We start from the raw sequence: 25,399 nt of genomic DNA, 5'->3' as shown, positions 1-25,399 counted from the left end.
AAACCTGAAAATTTCTCCCTAAGTTGTGTTTAGTGTCAGTGGTTGATTTTCCCTCTTCCAAATTTATCCTTCCAAATGCTGTTTTAGTAACACATAATCACTCTGAGAAGGTCTGTTTTCCAAAAGAAGCAGCAGCAGTGCTTAAGTTCACATGACCCCAGTAGCAAATCAGATGTCTTATCCAAGGAAAAGCATTTTTGGCTTAGAATTCAGTCACTTTCGTGGTGGGAGTCAACAGCTTATTTCAGCTCTAACACTACTGCAGAACACTGGCTGCAGTGAATCTTTCAGAAAGCATAAACACAATTGGTATTTATAGCATTGTTAACATTTGTTAAATAGTTCGGGGAATGGTCTGTAAGCCCGTTTTAAGCAGGTGGGGCAGGCATTTTTGTTGTGACTGCAGTGAGATTTAAGAGTAGGACATTAGGACCACATGGTTAGGATGGTTGTAGCAAGAGAATAAAGTAGAAGTATTGAAGACAGTAAGTTAAGACTTCAGGCAGCCACTATTCAGGGTGTTACAAAAATAATCCTGAAGCATCTCTAGCCAGAAGTGTGTTACACAGATGGCATATTTGACACAGTGCAGGGCAGGAACTGTACAATGAAAAGACAAACAGTAAGGATTAGTCAAGTTTTAATTGAAAACCTACATTTAAAAATACCTTGAAATTATGCCAGACTTTCTTGTATATTAAAAGCACAAAGTTTCCCTTAGTCAATTAAACATTAAAGTTGTCAGGAAAGCTAATCTTTGTATTTTGCTAGTGATTATGCCTATTGCAGACTTATTAGTTAAATAGGTGTAGCTGAATTATACATCCAAGGACATAAAGCAAAGTATTAATATTTCTATGATTTTTTGTCTCTATCAGCTACCCAAGGAATCCTGAGCAATTCCATATGCTGATGACTTCTGTCATAAACCCCTGATCCCTTCAGGCACCATCTTCATTTTAAATTGAAAGTATGAAAAGTACTCTCAAATCAAGTGATGAAATTTTGTTCTCAAAATTTTTAACTAAATTCAAGTTTCTAGAAAGATTAAGATTAAAAAAGTACTTAGATTTGAAAAATCTATGTAGGATTATTTGCAAGTATAACAGATTGCCAACTGTTAGAATAGCATAGTCAAATTTCTAACTTCGGAATAGCAATGTTGTTTTATTTCTAACAAAGACGAGGACGTTTACTTAGAATCACTATTTTTAGTTTCCATTATTGGTGCAAAGAAGAAACTGAGATTCTATTAATACAGTATTTAGGAAATGCTTAAGTGCAAATTTTTAAAATGTTAAATATTATTTAACTGTGTCATAACAGTAAATGTATTGCGTTCCCTCTCTCTCCCTGCCAGTACTGTGTAATTGGGGTGTGTGTGTGTGTGTGTGTGTGTGTATTGTCTTTCAGGCTTAAGTTCCTTGAGGTCAAGGATTCCTAACTGCACCTCATTCCAGTGTTTGTACATGGTAGATACAAATATTATTGAAAAAATAGATGAAATGATTCTTACCAAATGACTGCTTCTTTCTGTAACATAGTTTAAACGTATTTGTCTGGGTTTGAGAAATAATTTAACCTCCTGAATGCAACTATCCTGAATTTTTTTTTTTCTTTAAGAACTTTTTACTATGTTTTCACTATGTTTTCCTCTTAGTATTGGCAGCCTTTCTGAAGCAACATTCCAGTTATTTTTCTAGGCAGGCTGCTTTATCTACTCGTTTCCAGTAGCTAGAGATGGAGGTGTTTTGAATGAGCACATCAGTGTTCTAGACAGAGATACTGTTTGAAATTATCCATGAACACAGTGCGGCTGAACATTACTGAGTGACGTTTGTTTCTGTTGGTTGTGTCTGCTCTGACTAGCTGGTTTCTTTCAGATTGGCAGCTGGGATTATGCTGCAGTGGATGGACAGCTACAAGAAGTGGAGATTGTAGTGAGGCTGAGCTGGGCTGGGCTGGGCCTCAGGGTAATGTGCCTGGAATATATGGGCTCGGTTAAAAGCACTAATAGGAAATCTATGCATATTTTCACAATTTATAATTACATTATATTTCACCGTGGTAACTTCCATAATATTATTGAGTAAAAACATAAGTAAAAATAGTCCTTTTCCTAATTTCCCCTCTCCCCTGGTTTCTTATCACTGCATTCTTTTTTTTTTTAAGAGGTTTACTTTATTTAGCTAGCTGCTCTTTCTCTTTGCTCTTTATGTACTGTATGCCATCATGATATGTATATGCTTCCAAATACCTAATGTAAGTAAAACATTGTTTACTTGCAAAGTGTATATACCTTTCTAAATATTTAGTTAGCGATAAATGATGGTAAAATATTGCTAAAACTAATGGCTCCTTGAAATCAGATAGAAATAATTTAGGAAATAAGCTGAAAATAACAAAATTAACTTTGTAGCAAGGTCTATTGATTTCATAGTGTTTGACCAGTGTATCAGCTGGAATTGTCCCTAGGTGATTAAGAAATACTTCTGGTTACTATGTTAATGGAAAAATTAAATTTCATAAAGCTATATTGCATATTGTCAGATTTTTCTTTAGATTTTTGTTTTTTAGTTGTAGATTTTTTTCAAAATGGAAATTTTTTATCACTCTATTTTAAAAGTAATACATGCTTTGTCTAAGATATCAAATAGTATAAAAGTGAAGAAGGTATTAATTTTTATTCTGCCAATCTTTTCATCTACCCCCCACCAGAGATAATAGCTGATAAGTTTATGTACCTTTCCAGATTTTACATGTGTGTATTTATGTATGTGTGTACATGTACTCACATAACACACGTTAGTGTGTGTTTATATAGTTTAATTTTATTTTTAATTTTTTTATTTAAATGAGATAATAAACTATATTCTTTGATGATTTGGAATTTTTTTTAATCAATATACTATAGACTAGTTTCCATGTCACATATCTTCAGTTCAACTCACTCATTTTAATGACTGCATAGTATTCCATTAGTATAATTTAATTAGTTTTTTCCCCTAATTTTTACTATTATAAAGTGCTATAATAACTATTTTTGTATCTTAATCTTTTCTCATTCATCTGACTCCACTTTTATGAAAATTTGTAGAAGTGGAATCAGTAGCTCAATCTTTATCAGAAAACATAACAATTTGACTTTTAACTAAATTTTTGTTTTTCTCTATGTCTAATTTCTCAAAATTAAAAAAAAAGTTTGTGTCTTTCAAGTCCAAATTTACATAGAATTACTTCTGTTCAATTAACTTATTTCTTCACTATATACATCTTTTGTGTGGATTACTTTGCATAATTTGTTGGTTAAATATCATCTGGTGTTTATTTTGAATGTAAAATCTGATTGACTTTTCAAAATTCCAGATGCTGGTAGTATATCCATGACACTTGTTTCTTGATAGGCTACTTATCTTTTACATTATGCTTTACAAAGCTTGATTCCTATATATTTTTTATTTCCAGGGCACTATGAATATTTATATTTTAATCTTAAAAGATTTCTTTTAGGTTCATTATGCTATTTTTAAAAAAATTTTGTTCATTTATTGTTCTGACTACTAAAAAGTAACTCCGTATTTAATTTCTTATGTTAAGAGCAGCCTGGTTTCCCAATGTTTCTAAATGATGCTTTGCCTTTTTCTTTTTTTAAAGCAGCTAGAGGTATTATGCAAACAGGACCATTTATATTATAAAGATAATTTTCTCTTTTAGATTCTTCATCCATTTTTAATCAAGTGCATCTAGTTGTTATGGGTTTTCTTTTGGCCTTAGTAGTTAATATTATCAGGATTTTTGTCCTTTAGGAATTAAATACTAACATATATAATAATTAGCATGCTTTTTTAATTTGCTAATACCAAATCTGGATTTTAACAGTGGCTTCAGAGGGCACTGAGGCTGGTTAACTAGAAAGTTGGTCAGTAAACAATGGAAACTGGTCAAATATCCAGCAAGTTTTTCTCCAACGTAATTTAAATGTGTGAAGGGCAAGGGGGAGAAATAGGCACGAGTGATAACATGATACGTAACCCGGGAGAAATCACTAAACGCCCGTATTGTGACTCTTCTTAAACATTGACAAGTGAATTAATTCTGAAATCCAAAATATGAAGTCTTATTTGGATTTGTAAATATCTTTCGGTAGGGAGTTACTCTAGAATCTTAAGATAGCCTTCTAGTACTTAATTTTGGTAATGTCAGAAATTTTTAATATACTAATAAATGGCATGTTATTTCTTAATAAACAATTTTTTCAGTTTCCCTATCCCAATTTTATAGTGCTTTTAGATGTAAATATATAGGGGATAAAATGCAATTTCAGAGTTGTGTGCTTAAAAAAAAGCAGAGTACATATGTGTTTACCTTAATTGCATCCATATGTTTAAGTTATTCCTCCCCCAAACCCACCTTAAAATAAAGTTTTACAGCTTTATTGTTGGTTACTAAGTGTTGTACTGAGGTAACTTGTTTCCTCTGTTAGATTAAAAAGACCACTTCAGAGAGACTAAAACAGTCACTGTTAAATTGAAGGCCCTACATTGTCACTAAGCCAGTCTACTTTCCTTTACTTTTCTCTCTTTTCTTTCATTCTTTCATTTTATCTGGTGTGTGTATCTATATTCTCTCTATATGTAATGTCCCTTTCTCTCTGTATAGCCATAAAATCATGCAAGTATGCAATGGTTGGCACAGAAAACAATAGAATGCACAACTTGCTGAAAATCTTTTCATAATATTTCCATTTGGAAATCCATTAATAAATTCTCTAGGTAATATTTGAGATGCTGTTTATAAAACATAAATATGTGGTTTTACTGGAATGTCATGAAGTATTTGCATAGTCTTTTTTTATTACTATGTATTTCAACATCTGGAATGCTGCCTGCTGAATTTAGGTTTATTATAGAAAGTAGTAACAGGCTATTTACAGAAATAATTGGGAATTGATGAATAAGAATGAAGTAAGCTTTTTAGTGGAAAAATTTTTTAATTTTTATTGGAATATAGTTGCTTTACAATGTTGTGTTAGTTTCTTGCTGTACAGCAAAGTAGTAGAAATGTTTAACAGAATGTTTTTTCAGTGCTGGGCTGCTCTATAATAGTGTTAGGAGTGTACCTCCTAGCTGCATACCTGCTGAATTATGCTGACTTGGATAGCCATTCATTCATTAAGTAAATATTGATTGAGCACCTACTGTGTGTCAGGCCCCCAGAAGCACAGAAATACTTAGAAGTCTCTGGTCTCAGGAAGACTTATAGTCTAATTGATAAGATAGAAATTAGATCAATAATTAGAATTTTAGTTAAGTAGGTAGTAGGGGTCTGTGTACATTGCTCCAAAGCAACAGGGCAGGGCAGCAACAGTCTGGCTGAGATCTAGAAACAGATTTCTCAGAGTACAGAGATGCTGAGTCTTAAAGAATGAGGAGGAGGCAACCGCACAGAGAAAGGGAATAGAAAACATCGGAAAACAAATATGGAAGCAGTTTGACACATTACATCGCACATTATAGAGTGTGAGAGGGACAGTGTCAGGGCATGAGACTGGAAACATAGGCAGGAGCTAGATTACTATTATTAATCTTAATTATAAGTGGTTAGTAACATTTATTAAATGCTTTCTTAACCTCAGCCAGACACCATGTTGTCTTTTATGTATATGCTGTAATAATAACATCAAACACTGCCCTGTCAAGAACTGTCCCAAGTGTTTTATATTATCTCATTTAATCTTCACAACAACCCAGTAAAGATCCACTGTCATTATTACCACTTGTAGACGAGGAAACTAAGGCATAACTTGCTGGAGTCACTCAGCTAATATGTGATAAAGCTAATACTTGGACTGAGGCGGTCTGATTGCAGTGTCTGCATACTTAACCCCATGCTACGGGGCCACGCCGTGATAAGGAATTTGGATGGAAGGATTTTAACTAGAGAAGTCACATAATCACATTTGCAGCTTTAGGGCTGAACATCTTTCAAGTCCAGGTGTGTTTAACCCTTCTGAACAAAGATGAAGGCTGCTGGCTAATGTTTATAATTTGGGGTCATTTTTTGATATTTTTGTTCTCAGTGTAGTTTTGCAGGAGACCTGAAAAAATAAACTGCTTAAAGGCAGGCACACTCTCCTATTTTCCAATAAATCTTTCTAGCACATTGCCTACGCTGAACCACCACCTTAAAATAACCTAAGGCCAAATGTGTTAATAATTATTGAAATTGACTAATGGGTACATAGGGATCCATTATCCTATTCCATAATAAAAATTTAACATAATAAACAAATTCTAAAAATATATCACCTGGGACCAAAACTCTCTTGGTGAAGGAGAGTCCATTAAAAACAGTTTAGGCATTTGGTAGAGTTCATTAAGCTACGCTCTTACCTATTCACCTTCCTGAATGTTATACCTGTATGGTTCCTGTGATTTCAAACCTCCGTTATGCCTCTGAATTTTCTTTTGCTGTATGCAAAGGGCTGAAGGGAAAAGTGAAGAGAGCAATAAACAAAATTACTTGAGGGGCTTTTTCAAATCACACATATTCCCCCAGGATTTCTCACTTAGCCCTTAAGAATCACTGCTACAGTGAGACACTGGAGTGTGGTCATAACCCTCAGGTGTGCAGGGGGCTGAAAGTGAGAATTACTGCCTTTAGTGACATCCTTCAGAACTTTTCTAAGAAAGACTCTTTTGACTTCTTTGTAACAGCAGCTATCAGCCTTCACTTATCACTCCCCCATTCTCCTCCTCACCCCCATTTTGCCTCATCAAGAACTGTGCTTGGGCTTCCCTGGTGGCGCAGTGGTTGAGAGTCCGCCTGCTGATGCAGGGGACACGGGTTCGTGCCCCGGTCCGGGAAGATCCCACATGTCACGGAGCAGCTGGGCCCGTGAGCCATGGCCGCTGAGCCTGCGCGTCCGGAGCCTGTGCTCCGCAACGGGAGAGGCCACAACAGTGAGAGGCCCGCGTACCGCAAAAAAAAAAAAAAAAAAAGTACTGTGCTTGTTTTTTGTCCCAGTATAACCCTAGATGAGGCACAAGGGTCTGGGCGGCCTTGCTGTATAAAAGGTAATCAGTAAACTTTTTTGTTGTGTGAATACTACGTACAAGGTACTGTTCTTCCTGCTGCACACTACTAAAGTATGATTTTCTTACCCTATAGTATAGTTGCTGAGACAGACCAGTAATCTCATAAAAGCTAAATAACATTACAGGGAAGCCTGAGTCAAGTATGTAATCAGCAGCATGAATAGACTCTAAGATTTGGGATGTGTTACACCAACAAGGTAGAACTCAAGCAGGTTTTCTAGAGAGGGGTACGACTTAGAAAACTGAAGACGAGGGGGACTAATCTAGGAGAGTCAGAGGCATGAGAGAAAACATAAGGCAGAAATGGCGGGTTACATTTGTGGAAGAAAATCAGCTTGACAGTACAGGGCATAGGATGAGGGAATAAAAGAGAGGTAGGAAGACTTATATTGCCTAGCAGTAGGTCTTTATCTTTTTTTTCTTTTTAAATTTTTTATTTTGAATAATTTTAGACACAGACAAGTTGCAAACCTGGTAGAAAAATTTCCTGTGTACATTTCTTCCCAGGCTCCCCTAAGATCAGCACCTTACATAACCTTAGTAAAATGATCAAGACCATAAAAATAACATTGGCTCAATATAATTAACTAAACTACAGACATTGTGAAATGTCATCACATTCTTTAACGATTCTTTTTCTGTCTAATGATCTTATGCAGAATTCCACGTTGTATTTAGTTGATACTTTCTTGGTTTCCTTCTATATGTAACAGTGACTCAGTCTGCTTCTCTTTAATGGTCTTGATATTTGTGAAAAGTGGTCAGATATTTTGTTGAATGTCCCTTAATTTGTCTTTCTGATATTTTCATGTGATTTGAATGAAGTTATTTATTTTTTGTCAAGGATACCATAGAAATTATATAGCATTCTTCTCAGGGCCTCATATCAAGGAGTAGGCCTTTTTAAGTACTGACAGTTAATTGAAGACATTTGATCAGGGCAATATTATATAAAGGAGAGTTTGAGCTCAATTCTGTAGGATACGCACATAAACACAGTGAGAGGGCAAGATCAAAAACCATTGACTTGAATTTCTCTTGCATGAATGACACCCAAATCAATACCTCTGATGTTTCATCCCAGAGCGAGTCCCGGGGCTTTCTTTTGAGCACTGGACATCTCAACCTGGCTCGACAGCTCTCACTAGTTCTCCCTCACAGGAACTTGTATTTCTATTTATTGCTTTACTACTCTAAAATATGCAAGTTCAAAAGAAAAGACTTCGTGTTGTCTTTTCTCTTTTCATTGCTCAAAGTCATCAGTCTCTAAGACCTGTTGATTTTGCCTTAGATCATGGTTTGCGTATTTATCCCTTTCTTGCAAATAGCACAGCTTCCATAAGGACTGAGGTATACAGTTCCTTATGTTTTAGACTGCTCTCTGAACCTCCAAGGAGATCTCCCTGTCTCTGGGCACTTAGCCCTGCAGTATACTTTGAAATCCTGAGCCAGATTTCAGTTTTTTTCAATAATGTATTCATCATCATCACGCTCATTGTAAACTCCTGAAGCATTTCTTCCTCCTCTATTTTAGCTGTGTTCAATGGGGACCGTGCTGAGCCCCAAACCCAACAATAATACAACATTTTATTTCGTGCCTTTTATGTGCTTGGTATTATGCTAAGCACTTTATATGTATTATTTAATTTTCCAATCAACTCTATGAGCTAGGCATTATTATTATCATCTTTATTTTATCAATGGGGAAACAGATGAAGCCACTCGTTCAAAGTCATGCAGCAGATAAATGGTGAAGTCAAGATGAGCTCTCTGAACCATCTGACTCCACAGGCCCAGTGTGGGAGCAGTCTGTTCCCCTTCTTTTCAATGGGGGGAAATGCATGTGGGCTATTGGGCGGGGGCTACCGAAGGCAGCAGCAGTCAAAGGAAAGGGCACTGGCCTTGCTAACAGTTTTTCAAAGAGACTTAAGGTTCACATTCATAAAGCAAGTCATAAATCCATATATCATCCCACATCCTTCTTTGTGACTACCTCAGGCTTCAAGTTGCCTTTTTGTGATATTTTTTTCCTCAAGACTGTCCTTGATGTTGATCCTAAATTCTTTTTACCCCATCAAAAGATGTTTTAGGTGCTGATCTGAAATGATCCTAGTATCTACTCCTTACTTCCTGTTGGCTCCTTTTCTGGTTTCTGAAGTCTGAGACCAGCCTTATCTCCTACTATATAAAACCAACCCTTGCCTAGCCATGCTGCTCTAATTGTGTGTGCACATACTTTGTTCACTGTAATGATGATGATGATGGTGATGTTAGAGGTACTTTATTAATTCAGTCATTAGATTGTAAGCTCATGTTTTTTGTGTGCTCAGTCTTATCCCTAGGCCCTGGCATAGTCCCTGGCAACAGATAAGGAGAAAGAGTAGCTTAATGGTTGAGCATGTGAGCTCTAGAATCAAGCTGCTGGCGTGCAAATTTTGAGTCTGCCATTCAATTACCATGTGACCTTGGACAAGATACTTAAGTTCTTTGTGCATTATTTTCCTTATCTATAAAATGGATACAGTAAAGTACTCATATCATACAATTTAAAGATTAAATGATATAAGATAGTAAAATCACTTAGAAAAGTTCCTGGCAATAATAAGTACTAAATAAATATTTGTTATTGATGTTGTTAGCAGCCCTCAATGAGTATTTTTTTATATAAATTTATTTATTTATTTATCTGGCTGCTTTGGGTCTTCGTTGCTGCGCGTGGGCTTTCTCTAGTTGCGTGGAGCCGGGGCTACTCTTCTTGTGGAGCACAGGCTCCAGGTGTGCGGGCTTCAGTAGTTGTGGCAGGTGGGCTTCAGTAGTTGTGGCGCACGGGCTTAGTTGCTCCGCGGCATGTGGGATCTTCCTGGACCAGGGCTCGAACCCGTGTCCCCAGCATTGGCAGGCGGATTCTTAACCACTGTGCCACCAGGGAAGCCCCTCAATGAGTATTTGTTGACTGCATTTTGAGGGTCTAATCTGTACTAATAAGCACTTTGCTGTGTTTTTTACATATATATCATTTATTCATTAATATGACACTATGAGGTTGGTCCTATTATCCACATTTTACAGGAAGAAAAGTGAAACTTAGGTTGAGTGATTTGCCCTAGGTCACATAGCTTATAAGTGGTGTGCAGTCAGGATTTGCACGTGGTCTGTGTGACTTCAGAGCCTGTGCTGCTTCCACCATAACACTCAGCTTTCACAGAGGTGCCTTCCAGTGTTTTCTGCCTAAGCAAGTCATAGTGCATTCCTTGAATTTGTGGGACTGACTGCATCAAACTGTTACTCAACCATCCAAGTACATGCCCTGCTTTCTGTATTAGGAATACTTTCTTCAAGGGCAGAAACATTGACACCTAATACTGCTGTATACATAGTTGACGATTATGATTGAATGCATAAATGGATGAATTGCTATCATTGTTTCTTCAAAGGTCATTGTAAAGGACTACTAATGGTATCCTTATCAAATAAAAAAAAGGAAATTAATACTGGATAATGATTATATTTCCCTGTTTATGACTTATTAATTGCCTACAGTCCTGTAGAGCATATAATAATTGAATACTCATTTTCTTAAGGATTACAAAATAGCATGATGAACATATATTCCCTTACAAAGCGGTTTTCTTCATCCTTTTAGCCCAGAAGTTGAGAATACTGACTGTGTGGGGTGTTGAGGTCATCTTTATGTATCTTTGCTTCCTTCCATCCCCTCACACATACTGTAGCATTTATTCATTCACCCAATTTAGGGATCTAAGAGTGAAGAAGATAGGTAAGGTCCTCGCTCTCATGGATCTTGTATTTTAGTGGGAGGAGACAGGCATAAACAAGTAAACAAATAAAATCATTACAGACAGTGACCGCATCTGGCATTTAACAGTGTTCCTTGATGAGGTTGGGAAGTGAGCATCTCTGCTGGGTGGACAGGAAGAGCCGTGGTCGGAAACGCGCGACAAAGGGCACAGGCACACATCTTTCGTAAAGGGCGCACACACATGTTTCTTGTGTTTGGTCAGTCCCCGGGTTAACCCTCTCACGCTTGGATACAACATATGGCTTTTACTTTGTTGTTTAGCCACTTAGGTTCAAAGAGACTGTCAACAATGATGCTCTTCAAAAGTAATAGCATCAAGCGATTTTCACAGGTGCTGGGTTTCTTTTTTCTACTTCCCAGGGTGAGATGGGGCCTAGAATCAAAGCAGCAGTAGGTTTTCTCTATACCTGTAAAAGATTAGCTGTAGTCATCAGGGATGATGCAAGCAAGGGAAAAAATGCAAGAAAACAGAGATGAAGCCAAAAAAGGACAATATCTGATTGTAATAGCTGGTTTCTGTTTCCTATCACTGAGCAAGATGAGAAAGTTTTGCAGGGTTTTGTAGGAACAGCTTCCACGGTAGTGAAGAATGACCTCACTTTCAATGCCCTACCAGGTGCTTAGCCCCACTGTGAAAACACAAGGTTGATTTCCAACATGAAACAAGCCAGAAGTGTGGAATGACATTTTCAGGTGACAGTCGTGGTGGTTTTGCCTGTAATTAGCACCTCTTAACCCTCAAACTTGCCCGTGCCTTTTTCAGGCTGTCGAAGCTCAAATCCGAAGTTTCGGGCAGACGCCTTCTCAGCTCCTCATAGAGCCCCATCCTCCCAGAGGTTCTGCCATGCAAGCGGTAAGTGCTGCCTGCACTCTCCTCATTTCTTGCCTCTATTTGAGACCCTGCTTGACATTCATAACCGTTTTTCATTGTGCTTGAGATTCTCCACCACATCTGGGCCTGTTCTTCTTATGCACTGTTTGTGAACTTGCTAACAGCCAGCCAATACTGCCTGTTCTCCCGCAGTCTTCGGGAAGCAGACGTTGCTTCAATGCTCTAGTATTTCAGCAGGTTGTGCTCTGTGTTGCAGAATTAAAAGGTCCATAATTGTCTCGTACCCTCACTCTAGGACAGAATCTCCAGACATGGGATGGATAACTTTTCTGGTTTGATCCTATGAGCGTCTAGATTCGTTTTCCTATTGTGTTTATTCTTTACATCCCAATATGTTTTTCAGTTCGGGAATTTCAGTTTGGGAAGTAATCCTAATATGTAGGAAATGTTACTGAGAGTCAGGGACTTTGGAAGAAAAAATGATGATGACGATGATGATATACTGTACGTCAAAGCTTAGTACATAAAACAGTGATTTACATTTCCTGGGATTCTGAGGGACAGATGTGCATTTCTTGTCTTTCACCTTGGCTCCCTCACAGACTGCGGGGGCAGGTGCTGAGGCTTCAGACTCTTTCCACGTGGTCTTTCATCATCAAGGACGTTCTCCCAGGCCACTCCCATGGTGGGAGCCGTGTTCCAGGAGAACACTTGGGCATGACTGCTTGAAGCTTGCTTTGGAACGTGCATAACGCTGTTTGTGCCACATTCTATTGGTCAAAAGCAAGTCAGACAGAAGCCAGCCCAGAATCAGGAGTAGGGAAATCGAGTAGAGCTGTAAAATATGTGGCTGTTCCTCTTTTATGGTTCCTGAAATCTCAGGGGGAAATACTTCAATGATAAAGAAAATTCAGCTTGGGAACAAATACTGAATGGCATGACAAAAATCATATTTTAAAACTACAGGCGATAGGTATTATATTTTTTCTTGAATTGTCCCTCAATAAAACAGGTTGCACATTACTGTTTTAAATTAAGAGTAGGGGATATAATGTCTGTTTCCATAAATGTAATGAATATATTTTTTTTTAATTTATTTATTTTTGGCTGCGTCAGGTCTGTGTTGCTGCACGCGGGCTTTCTCTAGTTGTGGCCAGCGGGGGCTACTCTTCATTGCGGCGCGTGGGCTTCTCATTGCGGTGGCTTCTCTTGTTGCAGAGCGTCAGCTCTAAGCACGCGGGCTTTAGTAGTTGTGGCGCACAGGCTCAGTAGTTGTGGCTCGTGGGCTTACTTGCTCCGTGGCATGTGGGATCTTCCCGGACCAGGGCTCGAACCCATGTCGCCTGCATTAACAGGCAGATTCTTAACCACTGCGCCACCAGGGAAGTCCCTGAATAATTTTAAATGGATTCTGATTCCATGTTGTGGCTTAGAACCGTAGAATTTTTTGTTAGATGCCAAGAGGGCCAGGGATACAGATGTGGTCCTCTCTGCCTCTGACCCTCTTTCTCTTTCTTCCTTTCTCTTTCCATATTTCCTTCTTCTTTGTGTCTTTTCCCCTTTGGGCCTCTTTGTCATCTTCTTTCTTCTTCCAAGTCTTTTTTCCCCCCTCTTTCTCTATATGAATTGACCATTATTATAAACTACAAGCATTTAAAAAACTGTTTGCATAACCTTTTCCCCTCAGTGTTTTTAAGTGGGTGAAATCATATTTAAAAGAACATAAAGGGTAGCTTTAGTGAAAAGACTACATGGAAAACGAACACTTGGCAGGAACAATGGGAGATAATGCCATAAAAATAGGAAGAATGATTTACGTGTGAGGTTTGGAATTAGTTTTAGTAAATAGCTTGTCAGTGAGATGCAGGCTGCTGCGGTTCTGGCTCATGGAGGCACCTCCACTGCTCCATTGACGTTCTACCTGGGTCACGGCACAGCCTTGGTCACTGGGACCAAGACGGAGTTCCTACTGCCAAGCCTCTCTCCATGGCCAAAGGATGACTGGTTCACTGAGGCAGATCAGCTTTACTGTCCCGAGGGTGGCAAGGCTGGGAAGGCACATGCTTATTTGAGGATGGGAGGCCATCTCTCCCATTATCCTCATCCTCTGAATCGAATACCTGAACTCCTTTTCAGACCTGTGCAAATTGTGCTTTTCCTCTTATACATACGTGGGTGGGAAAGAAAGGTGTGTTAGAAAGAAACCAGAGTTGTCAACGAGTGCATACTTCATCTGGGGAAACCGAATGAAATCCGGCTAGCAGCTTCCTACTTCTACCTCATACTGGGCTCGCAGGGGCACCCAGGATTGGATGAGGGTTTTTTCTCTTCCCCCTATTTGACCAGCTGTCCCGCTCATCCATAGCTGTTACTGTGACTCTAGACTAGCCCAATATGCTGGGCTGGGCTTTTTCTTATTTCTAGTGTTCCTTATTCCATACTCACTAGCCAAGGATGTGATGGTGTTCCCAAGAGTTTCCTGCTACTTGCCTGCACTGGGAGCTCTAGTCAGGATGAAATGCACAGGAACAGCTGGAGAGACAGCTTGTTGGAAGGATGCAGGGGACGGTTCTGGATATGGTGTCTGTGGCTTTCTATGGAAAAGGGCTTGCTTGTCCTTGCCATGTGGCTAAGAGATGGCCACTAGAGGCACTATGTAAACAAGACATTCTTCCTATACGTTAGAGATTTTCCTGTGTTTTTTTAAGGGCATAAACATTGGAATTATTCAATTTGAGCCTAATTGTATTTACAACATGAGCTGTTAAGCTCAGAAATATGTATCAACTTCCTTTCAGTGAGACTTCATGATGTATGTTTTAGTCTGACTTTCTCAGAGTTTATAAATTGACTTTAGTAAATATTATTTTTTTAAAAAACCTACACAGTTGAAAAGTAAGGCTGGGTGTTCCAAAAGGACATTCGTTTCCTTTTCCCAGAACTTCATCAAAGCTAGCTTATAGGATATTTTGTGGTTGGCTGGTTGTTTCTCATTTTTACCCAATTTCACAGAATTCCTTAAAACTGTGTAAGAGGTTCTTTGTATAGCAAAGGTTACTTATTGATATCAGAGGTTTTAAAAATCAAAGACCCAAATGTTATTGTTTTTTACTACCATTCAGATGAGTTCCCCCATCAACCATCACTGCAGCACGCACACACACACACACACACACACACACACACACACACACACACACACACACACGAATGTAGCAGAAATTAAAGCCACCTCGTGCTGCGTTAAGTGCATGCGCCATAATATACACCAGGTGTAGTAATTAGCAGGCCCACGGAGGCTGCCTGTTTGTCTGGTTTGGCTGCTGTTGCTGTATCCCCCTGTGTTTGCACACCATCAGATAGTTGGATTTAATTGAGGCCACATCAGATGAGGCATTACTGACACCTTTAATTGAATGAGCATCCAGGGAGGATTAACTCATAATATTGATTGGCTTTTCGCCACTTGCTTAGAAGGGTGTCTGGGTAGCTTATTAGTTGCCTTTATTTACACCTTTATGCACAGAGTGCAAATAGGAATTCTTAGTGCAATACGTTTTTCTAAGTAGTCTTAATAACTTTTTTTAAAAAGCACTGATAATAAAAATGCAAATGTATTTAATTTTTTATTGGCAGTTCTGAATAAATACGTGTTAAATATATGTGCCTACACATTTACATATACCTGGTGTTTTGAAATATGGCAAGAGGAAAGCAGCCAGAAGCACTTCATCAAAGTGTTTCAATTCTGAATGATACTAATCAGCTATTAGAAAATAGACATGGTAGAGGAGATTTGCTGAAAATGCATAGTGCAATTACTGTATGATAGCGTACTACCACAAAGTATAAATAAAGCCAATAAATCAGAGTGGTTTTATGTATGTCTCGGATTATGACATATGGTTTGTAGGAATGTTCTAAATCTTAGTAGTCTTCCAGATTTATTTTGTTGCTAGTTATTAGAACAGACAATGTTTTGTTTAACATTTTCAGTTACTTTTTGCTTTTCAAAGGAGAAATCAAAAGCCCTGAGCTTTAGTTTCTTTACCAAGAGGGAGGGGGGCATCTAGCTATTTCTCTTTATCCTTAGCTACAGCAGAAAGCAGTGGCATTTGCATTATAATAGGGCAGTGTTTAATACTTGGTACGCTATATAAATATATTGTTTTTACAAGTACATTTAATTATGCATTGCTTTGAAACACCTTTATAATTAAGTTTGTGTATTACGTTCATAAATTATTTCTCTACTATAATAATACATGCATGCTGTACAGCTGTTATTTTTAAATATATTTGTTAATTAATTACCTCATTATTTAGTTGTCAAAATCTTCATGCTAACTCAACACAACTTCTGATGATCTTTGGAAATTACCGTGGCTTGCTTTTGTGCCCATTGCCTATTCTCATTCCTTTTTTTTTCTCTTTTGTATCAATACTTGACACATAATAGCAATTGGAATGGTTTAACACAATCCCCAATACTTTGCCTATTTAGAATTGAAATCAAATCATTCTTTTAGTTCTTCATGGGAGCTGGGTGGGGAAGGGAGTTAATAAAATTTGTGGATTTTTAAAGTGTTTCTGTTAATGTAGTTTTACTTCAATCACCTAGAAATTCAACTAATGACATACGTGAAAACCAAACAAATACTAATTGCTGTTTCTATAAGCCTTTCTGCTTCACTGTGCTCTCACTTACAACTTGTGTTAACATGGTCTTCCCTGTTCTTTTCCTGCACCCTTTCTTTCTTGTCTTTCCTTGTCTTTTCCTTCTCGTATATTTGGATCTTGTCTTGCCCACTCAACAGTATCTCCTCCTGCAGAGCCCATTGATGTTCACAGACCAAGCTCAGCAGGATGTTATCATGGTTCTAAAGTTCCCCTCCAACTCCCCTGTCACTCACGTGGCGGCCAACACCCAGCCTGGGTTGGCAACTCCCGCTGTGATCACAGTCACTGCTAACAGGCTATTTGCCGTGAACAAGTGGCACAACCTTCCGGGTAAGTAAAGAAATATCCTTATAAGGCATAGTATAACTGCTGAACACTGTATAAAGATATTTTAATTCTACCTAAATATATGATATCTCAACATTTAAGCTTTTTAGTTTTCAAGCATTAGTCTGAATCAAAATTAAACATACTTTGAAAGGTTTAAAGAAGTTCCCTCTGAGGCATATAATGCAAAAGTTAAAACATAAACTCTTCTTTGGCATCTGGTGGTTTGTCTTTATTCCTTGGAGATAAATATTATTTCTCATATAATGATATTCTATATTGTGTCCATAAATAGTATGTATTTATTTATCAGATGTTCCTCTTTTTTCCACTTATTCATTTGCTCCATAAACACTTCTGATTGTCCACTATGTACCTTTTGGTACATGGCATGGAAGTATTTGTTGTGGATGACAGAAAAAAGAACACTTAAGTTACCCAGCTAAAATATTACAAACCCATAAATACATTCTGTTCTTTCATTAAGTGCTGAATAATTAGGGTAACTAATGGCAAGATACTGAAATAACCGTCAGAATCACAAACAGTCAAATCTGAAGAGACATGAGAGTTCGTCCAGTCTGGGCCCACATTTTACCAGTAAAGATACTGAGCCCCAGGGAGCTTGCCTTATTCAGTATCACATATGGCAAGTCAGTGGCAGAGCCAGGTTTGAACCCAAGTCTTCTGACTCAAATTTTATGATCACCCCTCTGTGATTTATTGTCTCTCATTAGAACAGGAATGTTGGGATCTGGATTTAGCACTGTTCCTTTTGGCCACTAGTTAGAAATTCTTTTTTTACAGAAGGAAAATCTTTTAAAGTCCTGCAGATTATAGGCTTTTCTTCCCAAGCCATTGTTTTAGGTAGGAAATTTTAAAAGATAGATTTTAATAGCCTGTTAACTTGTTATTAAATCTGTAAAATGTGCATAAAGCACTACCCATTATAATACCTGAAATGGTTGCACAAATATAAATTCTTGAACAAGGGCCTCATGCCAAATTAAATGCAAGAGATTTTAGAATGGAACAGGATTGAATTGATGTTCAAACAAAAAGTAGGTGCACTAACTATGTTCAATAATGTAATAAGGTATGCATCATGACGAATCTGTGGTTGGTCTCAGAATTTCTTAAATACAGCCATTTTCCTGGCCATTAGAAATGAAATGAATGGCGATATTTGATTAGAGAATAGATTTCATAACAGTAGAGAAGGTAAAAATCAAGGCAGGTATAGTATCTCTATTATTAGGCCCTTTTAGTCCCTTTTCTTCAAGTGAACATACCTTACAGAGGTAAATGTGTATGCAAATGCCACACTTATATTTTGGGACCAAAGATTATAATTTGATTAACAACTGTGATTTCTTTTTTGTTTGTTTCTTTCTCTAAATACCACTCGTTAGAAGAAGAACATGCTGACGGTGTGTTCTGCCATGCACACCAGAGGATTTACCTCTGCTGTGTGCAGTTACCCTTAGAGCTTGGCAAAAGCACCAGTGTGTGTGGCCTAAGGGCCCCTGCAAACCATGCTTATCCTGGGTGGCTAGCTCTGGTGGCTCTGAGAACCTCTTCAGTCTAAACAGAGTGACAGTACGTGTGAGGAGGGACAAAACTTTTCAACTGCTAGAAAGCCCTGAGCACTCTCCACCCCTACCTTTAGTCTTAGCCTAGCAATGAGCTAGCTCAGCAGGAACTGAACTGGCTCAACCAGAGGGCTGCTAGGTCTCCAGCTGATGCTTAGTCCTTAGGCTCCCTCCCTCAGCACTGATGACTGAGCTCCTGACACACCCCTTTGGAGCAAGCCCATTTCCCTGGGCTCCCTTTAGTATCAGTACTTGATTGTCAGCTGTTCTCTTCCCTACTCCCTACTTTTCTATTGATCTGTAAAGTGATTTAGGGGCCGCGTCCCTCTGCTGGAGTACCACATATGGTACATCCACCTGCTCTGAGCCCAAGCTCACTTTTCTGTAAGGTAAGAGCTTGGGAGACTGCATACATTTTGCCACTTCTTGCCTAGAATTCTCCCTAGTGGGCTTTCTTTGGGTCTGTACCTTGTGTCACTGGTGGTTTTTGTCCCCATCCTCTGGCTTTATAGTACAACACAGCAACTCTTCACCAGGTAAATTACAAAGAATGATAACATACGGAAATACACAGGTGATTCCCTTTCTACAATGTGACTCCAATTCTCAGTACACCTAAACCTAAAAATATTAAGCATCCATTTTGTTAAATCTGTGCCTCATTTCAGGTATTTTTATTTACATAAATCTGATCTTTCATCCTATGTTGTGCTGCCTTTACCTGTCAGTATGCCTTGATTTAAAACAAATGTCAAAACTTCCTAACAGCTTTTTTTTCAATGAATATCAAATTCATGTTGCAGGTTTTTTTTAGTTTAGATTCTGGTTCTTTTCTGAGATTCTATGTTTTCCGTAGCTTGTTCATTAGACAGCTAGCTCCTGTCAGTGCAGTGTCTGAGTCCTGATTTAGGGGAACAATCATCTTTATCCTTCCATCTCACTCAGAGGACCTTGCAGAGCCTCTGAAACAATAAAACAATGGCACCTAATGTCTATAGAGCATTTGGTAGCTTCTGAATACTGTTTTAATCACTTCACACATATTAACTCACTGAATCCCCTCAACAACCTGAGGATGTAGGTTCTGTATTTAGGTTGAAATTGCCATTTCTGTAGGTCAGAAAGCCAGGTATTGGTGATTTCATGTGGTTCAACCTAACCCATCTAACCTATTTTACAGAGCAGGAATCTGAAACACCGAGACGACGTAACTTGACCAAGGTCACACAGGCAGTTAGTGGCAGAACTGGGATTTGAGGCACGACCAAAGATCGTTAACCTCCTAAATCTCTTTCACTGACAGCTTGGTTTTAATGTTTCTATGATCCCAGATTCTCAAAGTCGTAGAGAAAACTTCTCAAGGTATTAGTGTTGATTGGCACTGGTATTACTGGAAGTAAATGGCCCTGTTGGGTAAATCAGAGGCTGTGGTGCATTTTCCCCGATGATTCCCTATATGTGCCCTGTGATGTCTTTACTGGCAGAGGTAGTAATCAGCAAAGACAATGCCTTCAGTAAAAGAGGGAGTCATATGCCTTCCTTTTTTCATCTACTTTAATGTCATATATACTCAACTCTAATTTTTAGTGCTAATATTGTGCTTACTCAGGTTATTTTATCAGTAGTAATGATCTTCTAAAAGATCATTGAAAAATCCTTGAAAAGTTGGCATTTACTAACAGGGGAAGTGCTAACATCAGAAATTTAGAATTAATCTAATGAACACATTGGAATGTATCCCATTTTTATTTTCAGCCCCTCAAGGACAGTCAGAAAGACTTCTTAAAATCTGATGATAGTAATACCATCTTAATCTTAGTATCTGATGATATTAAGCAGAGCTCTAATACCAACCAAGCAGTAGTTTAAATGCTTATGAGTCTATAAAAGGCAGATGCGGACCAGATTGAATGGCTGAGTTATTGGAGGAAAATCATTTGGAAAAGGACCGAGAATTTAACTCTCAGATTTACAAAGCTGAAAAAGATCATCTATTGTAAACCCTTCATTCTGGGGCTTCTGATTTGACCACAGCTGGCCAGTGGTCACTCCTGATTCTCGCAGCACTTCCTCTCCACCTCAGGTCCTTCTGCCTTTCACAGGGAAACAGCCTACAGAATCTCTTTTCAATCACAAAATAAGTACATCTGAATCTTTAGAACTATTTTGAGAATTAAACAAACTGTTCTCATTTGCTTCTCAGAGTATTTTTAAATTGAAACTCTGGAAATATTAAATATTAATAAAAGTTTTTTTAAAACTGCAATCAGATCTTTAGGAAAACATTTCAGCCAAATGCATTTAACTAAAACATTTATCTGCAGATAGCTTTCTTTATTTTTATTCAAACTTTCAATTGATTGATCTTACGTGATGGATGAAACATTAAATGTTCCTTGACTTAGAGCTTTCCCTTTCTCCATCATAAATTGACGTTTTTGTGGCTCCTTTGTGCTGCAGCATTCAAAACTGCCTTTTTAAGAAGTAACAAAAAAATAGTATTTGCTACAGTCAGCAGATGGTTGTCACATTTTGTTTTCAGTGCGCCTTACCACTTAATTTTGTTTTGTTGCAGAATCAGAGGTTGCCAGTCAAGCATCTGCTATAGCTTATGGCCTAGGACTGGAGCCACTGCTGATGGCACATGTTCAGAACAGCACTAATCTAAAATAAATGTTTAATAAGCTAGCCATAGAAGCACCTGGAATTTTTTTTGTTTAAATTTTACAAAACTGTATGAGAGATTTGGAGGTTAGAAACAATTCTACATGAGATTTGACTTACGCATTTTAATGTAGTTTAGTATATGAAAAATAATGCTTTTTTTTTTTTTATCGTTTGTGAATTCCAGCTCATCAAGGTGCTGTACAAGACCAGCCATGCCAGCTGCCAGTGGAAATCGATCCTCTCATAGGTCTGTCACTTCCTTCTCTCTTTGCGATTCATTAAGCTCTGTATGGTGGCCCTGAAGTGTAGATTACAGTTGTTTTTCACTTGCTGGTTGCTGGGAATGGAATTTTCCTGATAAACCATTTGCATGCAAATTGGAATGCAATGAGCTGTGGCTATGCTGGTATTTCATCAACTCCCCCTCGTTGCTTTGCCTAATTTGAACAGGCCTAGGACGCGTGTCACTGAAAATTAATACGGATGCTGTAATAATGTGTGATTGAGAATGCGCAGGAAGTTCTGTCAGGATAATATTGGATCTTTGCATCACTCAGACTTGTTGATGAGCAGGAGCGAGGCTCGTTATGATGAATTGGTGAACCAGTAATGTGATGGAGCTTCTTTGCTCGGGAAATTTTCATAATAACAGTGGGGTTCTTAGCAGCACTGTGCTGAGAAAAATAAAACTGTAGTGCCAGGGTTTCATCATTAAAGGAGATCAGTCCTTTCTTCCTGGACCCTCCATTCAATCTAAGGGGATTAATGTGCAATTGCAGAGCAGTTTCAAAGTTGAAATATACGGCCCAGCCAATGGCAGTGTTAAGATATTTGTGTTCATTTTTCTAGGGTCCTACAGCCCAATAAATTGCCATTGGAGGTTAAATTTGTTCAGGGTGAAAAAAAAAAAAAAAGAAAAAAGGAGGAGACCAGAAAGAGCCATTGGGATGAAATGACTGCCTGCAGCAGATGACTTAGAATATTTAATTGCTGTTGTGCTTTTTGAGTAGGTTAGTTGAAATCTCCAGTTTGGCATTTTTCAGCCTATAGTGGGGATTTCAAATGTGGCCCACTAAGAGTGTTAAGCCTTGATATTGAAGATTTTAGTCAATAACTTTTAGAATAAAAAACGTAATTACCTAGCTGCAGGGGTATGCTGCTAGCATGGATGTTTGGCCTGCAATTTTGTCAAATTGCCCTGGCACAAGTAAATTTGTTAATATTTTAAAGTTTTTAGATAAAGCATATGAATAAGCTCAATGATTATTTTAAAATTCAAGGTGTTCCCTATGTGTATGTCACTTTTTTTGTCTTTAACACCATTGTTTCAGTGGAGAGCTAAATGACCACCATTTGCAGATTAATTATCAAGATGAACTAAAGTAACCTTAAGCTCAAAACTAAGTCTTTCATCATTTCCCCAAATATAAGCAGAAATCTAAGAAGTAACTATCTGTATGAAGGATAATTACTACCCTGGTTCCTAAATCTTATTTTGCTTTGAGTAGATATGATTTGCCATATATTTTTTAAAAACTTAAATGCTCACTTGGGTAAAGTTTTAAGAGTCAGGAAAATAATAAAACCCATTTGCTATGCTACTTAAAGCCTGATTTCTGAAGTATAGAATCATTGTTTGTCTTAAACCTTGACAATGAATATCATATAGCGTAAAGTCTAAACTAATTCAGAAATTGTGATCCTTTAGACAAGGCATGGTGAACTTTTTTGGTAAAGGGCCAGTTAGTCAATATTTTAGGCTTTGTGGGCCATAACGTCTCAGACACAACTACTTAAGTCTGCTGTCGTAGCACAAAAGCAGCCACAGACAATATATAAACAACTGAGCATTGCTGTGCTCCAATAAAATTTTATATACAAAACCAGGCAGAAGCCAGATTCAGCCTGCAGGCCATAGTTTTCTTCCCTACTCTAGATCATTGGTCCTCAGACTGTTTGCTCCTGTATCCCCTAAAATAATTGTTTAAAACCACGTACCTGGGGCTTCCCTGGTGGCGCAGTGGTTGAGAGTCCGCCTGCCGATGCAGGGGACACGGGTTCGTGCCCCGGTCTGGGAAGATCCCACATGCCGCGGAGCGGCTAGGCCCGTGAGCCATGGCCGCTGAGCCTGCGCGTCCGGAGCCTGTGCTCCACAATGGGAGAGGCCACAACAGTGAGAGGCCCACGTACCGCAAAAAAAAAAAAAAAAAAAAAAAAAAAACCACGTACCTTCTCACACATTTTTAAGTTGACATCTGAAAGTTTAAATGTGACATCATCACAAGTTTAAATAGTTACAATGGTTATAGTTTTTGGCATAGTGTATAAAATTTTAAATACATCCAGTAGAATCTAAATATCAAAGTCACTTGAGAGTCAGCATTTTCTGTTTTAAAAAGTGCATGAAAAAGCTTTTAACATTTGAACATTTTACGTATTCCTTCCTCATCTTGAATTTATATTTTCATTGTACTTCCCTTGCACAATTTTATTTTAACTTTAGAAAATTGATTACCCTACTATACTGTTTTCAGCAATAAAAATATGTATGTACATTTAAACATTGAAATTTCCTGTGACCATAAGGCTCAGCTCAAAAAGTTAATCTGTATCGGGTTATTACAAATATTATTAATACATACTTATTACAATTTAAAATTTTAATAAATATTATTGAACATAAAACACATATTGGAAATATGGAATACAGCTTTAATGAAATGAATAGGGCTTTTCTTTTCATGTATTCATGGATAAACATTTGTTGCTGAATGAGACAGAATTTGTCAACAGTTCTAAACTTTTGGGTTTTTTTTTAATAGATGGAAGCTTTGAGGAATGTTACTAACATAAGAAAATAGATGGGAAAGGAAAGAGTCTTATTTTAACAAAGTCATTGAAGTCTTTGAACTCTTTCTGAGTTACGTGACAGAATTCACAGAGTGATGTATCATTAAGGATTACTTTTACGGTCTGTCATTAAATAACCATTTTAACAATCTATCACTGAAACTTATTTTTGATGATCTATCAATTGACAGCATGCTTAGATCCTCCTTCCATTTTATAGAAAGCAATGAATTGGAAACCACCCGCCCTGCAGAATGATTTGATACCTAGGCGTTCACCTTCCAGCATCACATCAGTATTTTGAATTGGCCCCTTTTCACTACGGTGCTTTACCCCAGGGTAAAAAAAAGAGATTTTTTTACCCTGGGGTAAAGCACCATAGTAAAATTCTATCTATTGGAACAAGAGCATGCAAAAAGGGAGGTAAGAAAGGAAAACTCACAGGAGAGTTCTCAGGCAAATCTGTTTCAGGCAAGAGAACATATGAAAGTTGAGGAACTAGAAATTGATTCCCTTAAAACCATCTGTGCCTGTGTGTCCCTTGGGAAATCTTATACCCCCAAGGGATATGCATGTCCCAGTTTGAAGACTGCTTATCTAGACAAATATACCTAATTTTCATCAAATAAAAATACTTTCAGTATAGAATCTCAGGAAGTTTACTAGAGAAAATAAAGAGAGATAAAGGAAAGGCAGTTGGGAGATTATATCGATTGGATGGATGGATGGATGGATGGATGGATGGGGGGTTGCAATGTTAAATTATAAGTAAGCACTTATTTGGAAAATAGATCATCTGAATGCTGAAGGGGCATCAGCCTTTACCCATGGGTACCTTGTGGTCATTCAATTCAAAATTATGCACATGCCCAGATCTGTCAAATTAGGTCCTCCCAGGAAATCATGCCAAAAAGATGAGTGAAAGTTTGTATCATAGGAGCGAAAGTCATATAAACATTGGCAAAAATAAACATTGTTATAATTTTCATGTGGAATGAAGAACTGTAGTAACCAGTATAGAAAGTACTACATATCTTGTCTTTAATTGCTAGGTTTCTTGGAATTAAAAAACTAAATTGTATCACACAGCTTCACTGCAGTGAGATGCTAATGTGTCTCCATGATACACTATGATACATAAAAGCTTTTTTCATCTGCCAGCAAGTTCCCTTTGTGTGGAAGGAGGTGGGGAGTGATTCTCGGCTAGAATCGGCCCTTTTTACTACCGCTATCACTTACTAGCCCATTAATTTCCCCAAAGTATATGAAGCCTGTTATCAAATAGTTATCTAATAATCCTACATGGTTAAGTTGTGTAGTCAGACACTAGCAGAATTTTGCAGTATTTCACGTGCACATGAATATGTTTGCTGTGTTGCGTATGCCATGAGGGCGAGGGATATTTTATTCCTCTGTATTCCAGCACAGGACTGGAGAGTAGTTTGAACACTTTTTTCTTCCATATTACTTTCTGAGCCTTCTATTGAATTGGCCATATTAACTTAGTTACTACATACAATGAATAACATAGATA

At 37.9% G+C, this 25,399-nt stretch overlaps 1 protein-coding gene across 2 annotated transcripts in view; it reads left to right on the top strand.

Annotated features, from left to right (window-relative positions):
- The window catches only part of LRBA (LPS responsive beige-like anchor protein), a 767,039-nt gene that overhangs the window by 705,308 nt on the left and 36,332 nt on the right, over positions 1-25,399 (top strand). For both annotated transcript variants that reach the window (XM_060116154.1, XM_060116148.1), the window contains exons 49-51: positions 11,681-11,770; positions 16,582-16,759; positions 21,200-21,262. In XM_060116154.1, the coding sequence (XP_059972137.1) occupies positions 11,681-11,770; positions 16,582-16,759; positions 21,200-21,262 (331 nt within the window). The remainder of the gene's footprint in view (positions 1-11,680; positions 11,771-16,581; positions 16,760-21,199; positions 21,263-25,399) is intronic.

The sequence above is a fragment of the Mesoplodon densirostris genome, chromosome 1, assembly GCF_025265405.1.
Source record: "Mesoplodon densirostris isolate mMesDen1 chromosome 1, mMesDen1 primary haplotype, whole genome shotgun sequence".
In the NCBI taxonomy this organism is placed as follows: Eukaryota; Metazoa; Chordata; class Mammalia; order Artiodactyla; family Ziphiidae; genus Mesoplodon; species Mesoplodon densirostris.
Note: the sequence above shows the minus strand (reverse complement) of the source record. Positions and strands in the feature narration are given on the sequence as shown.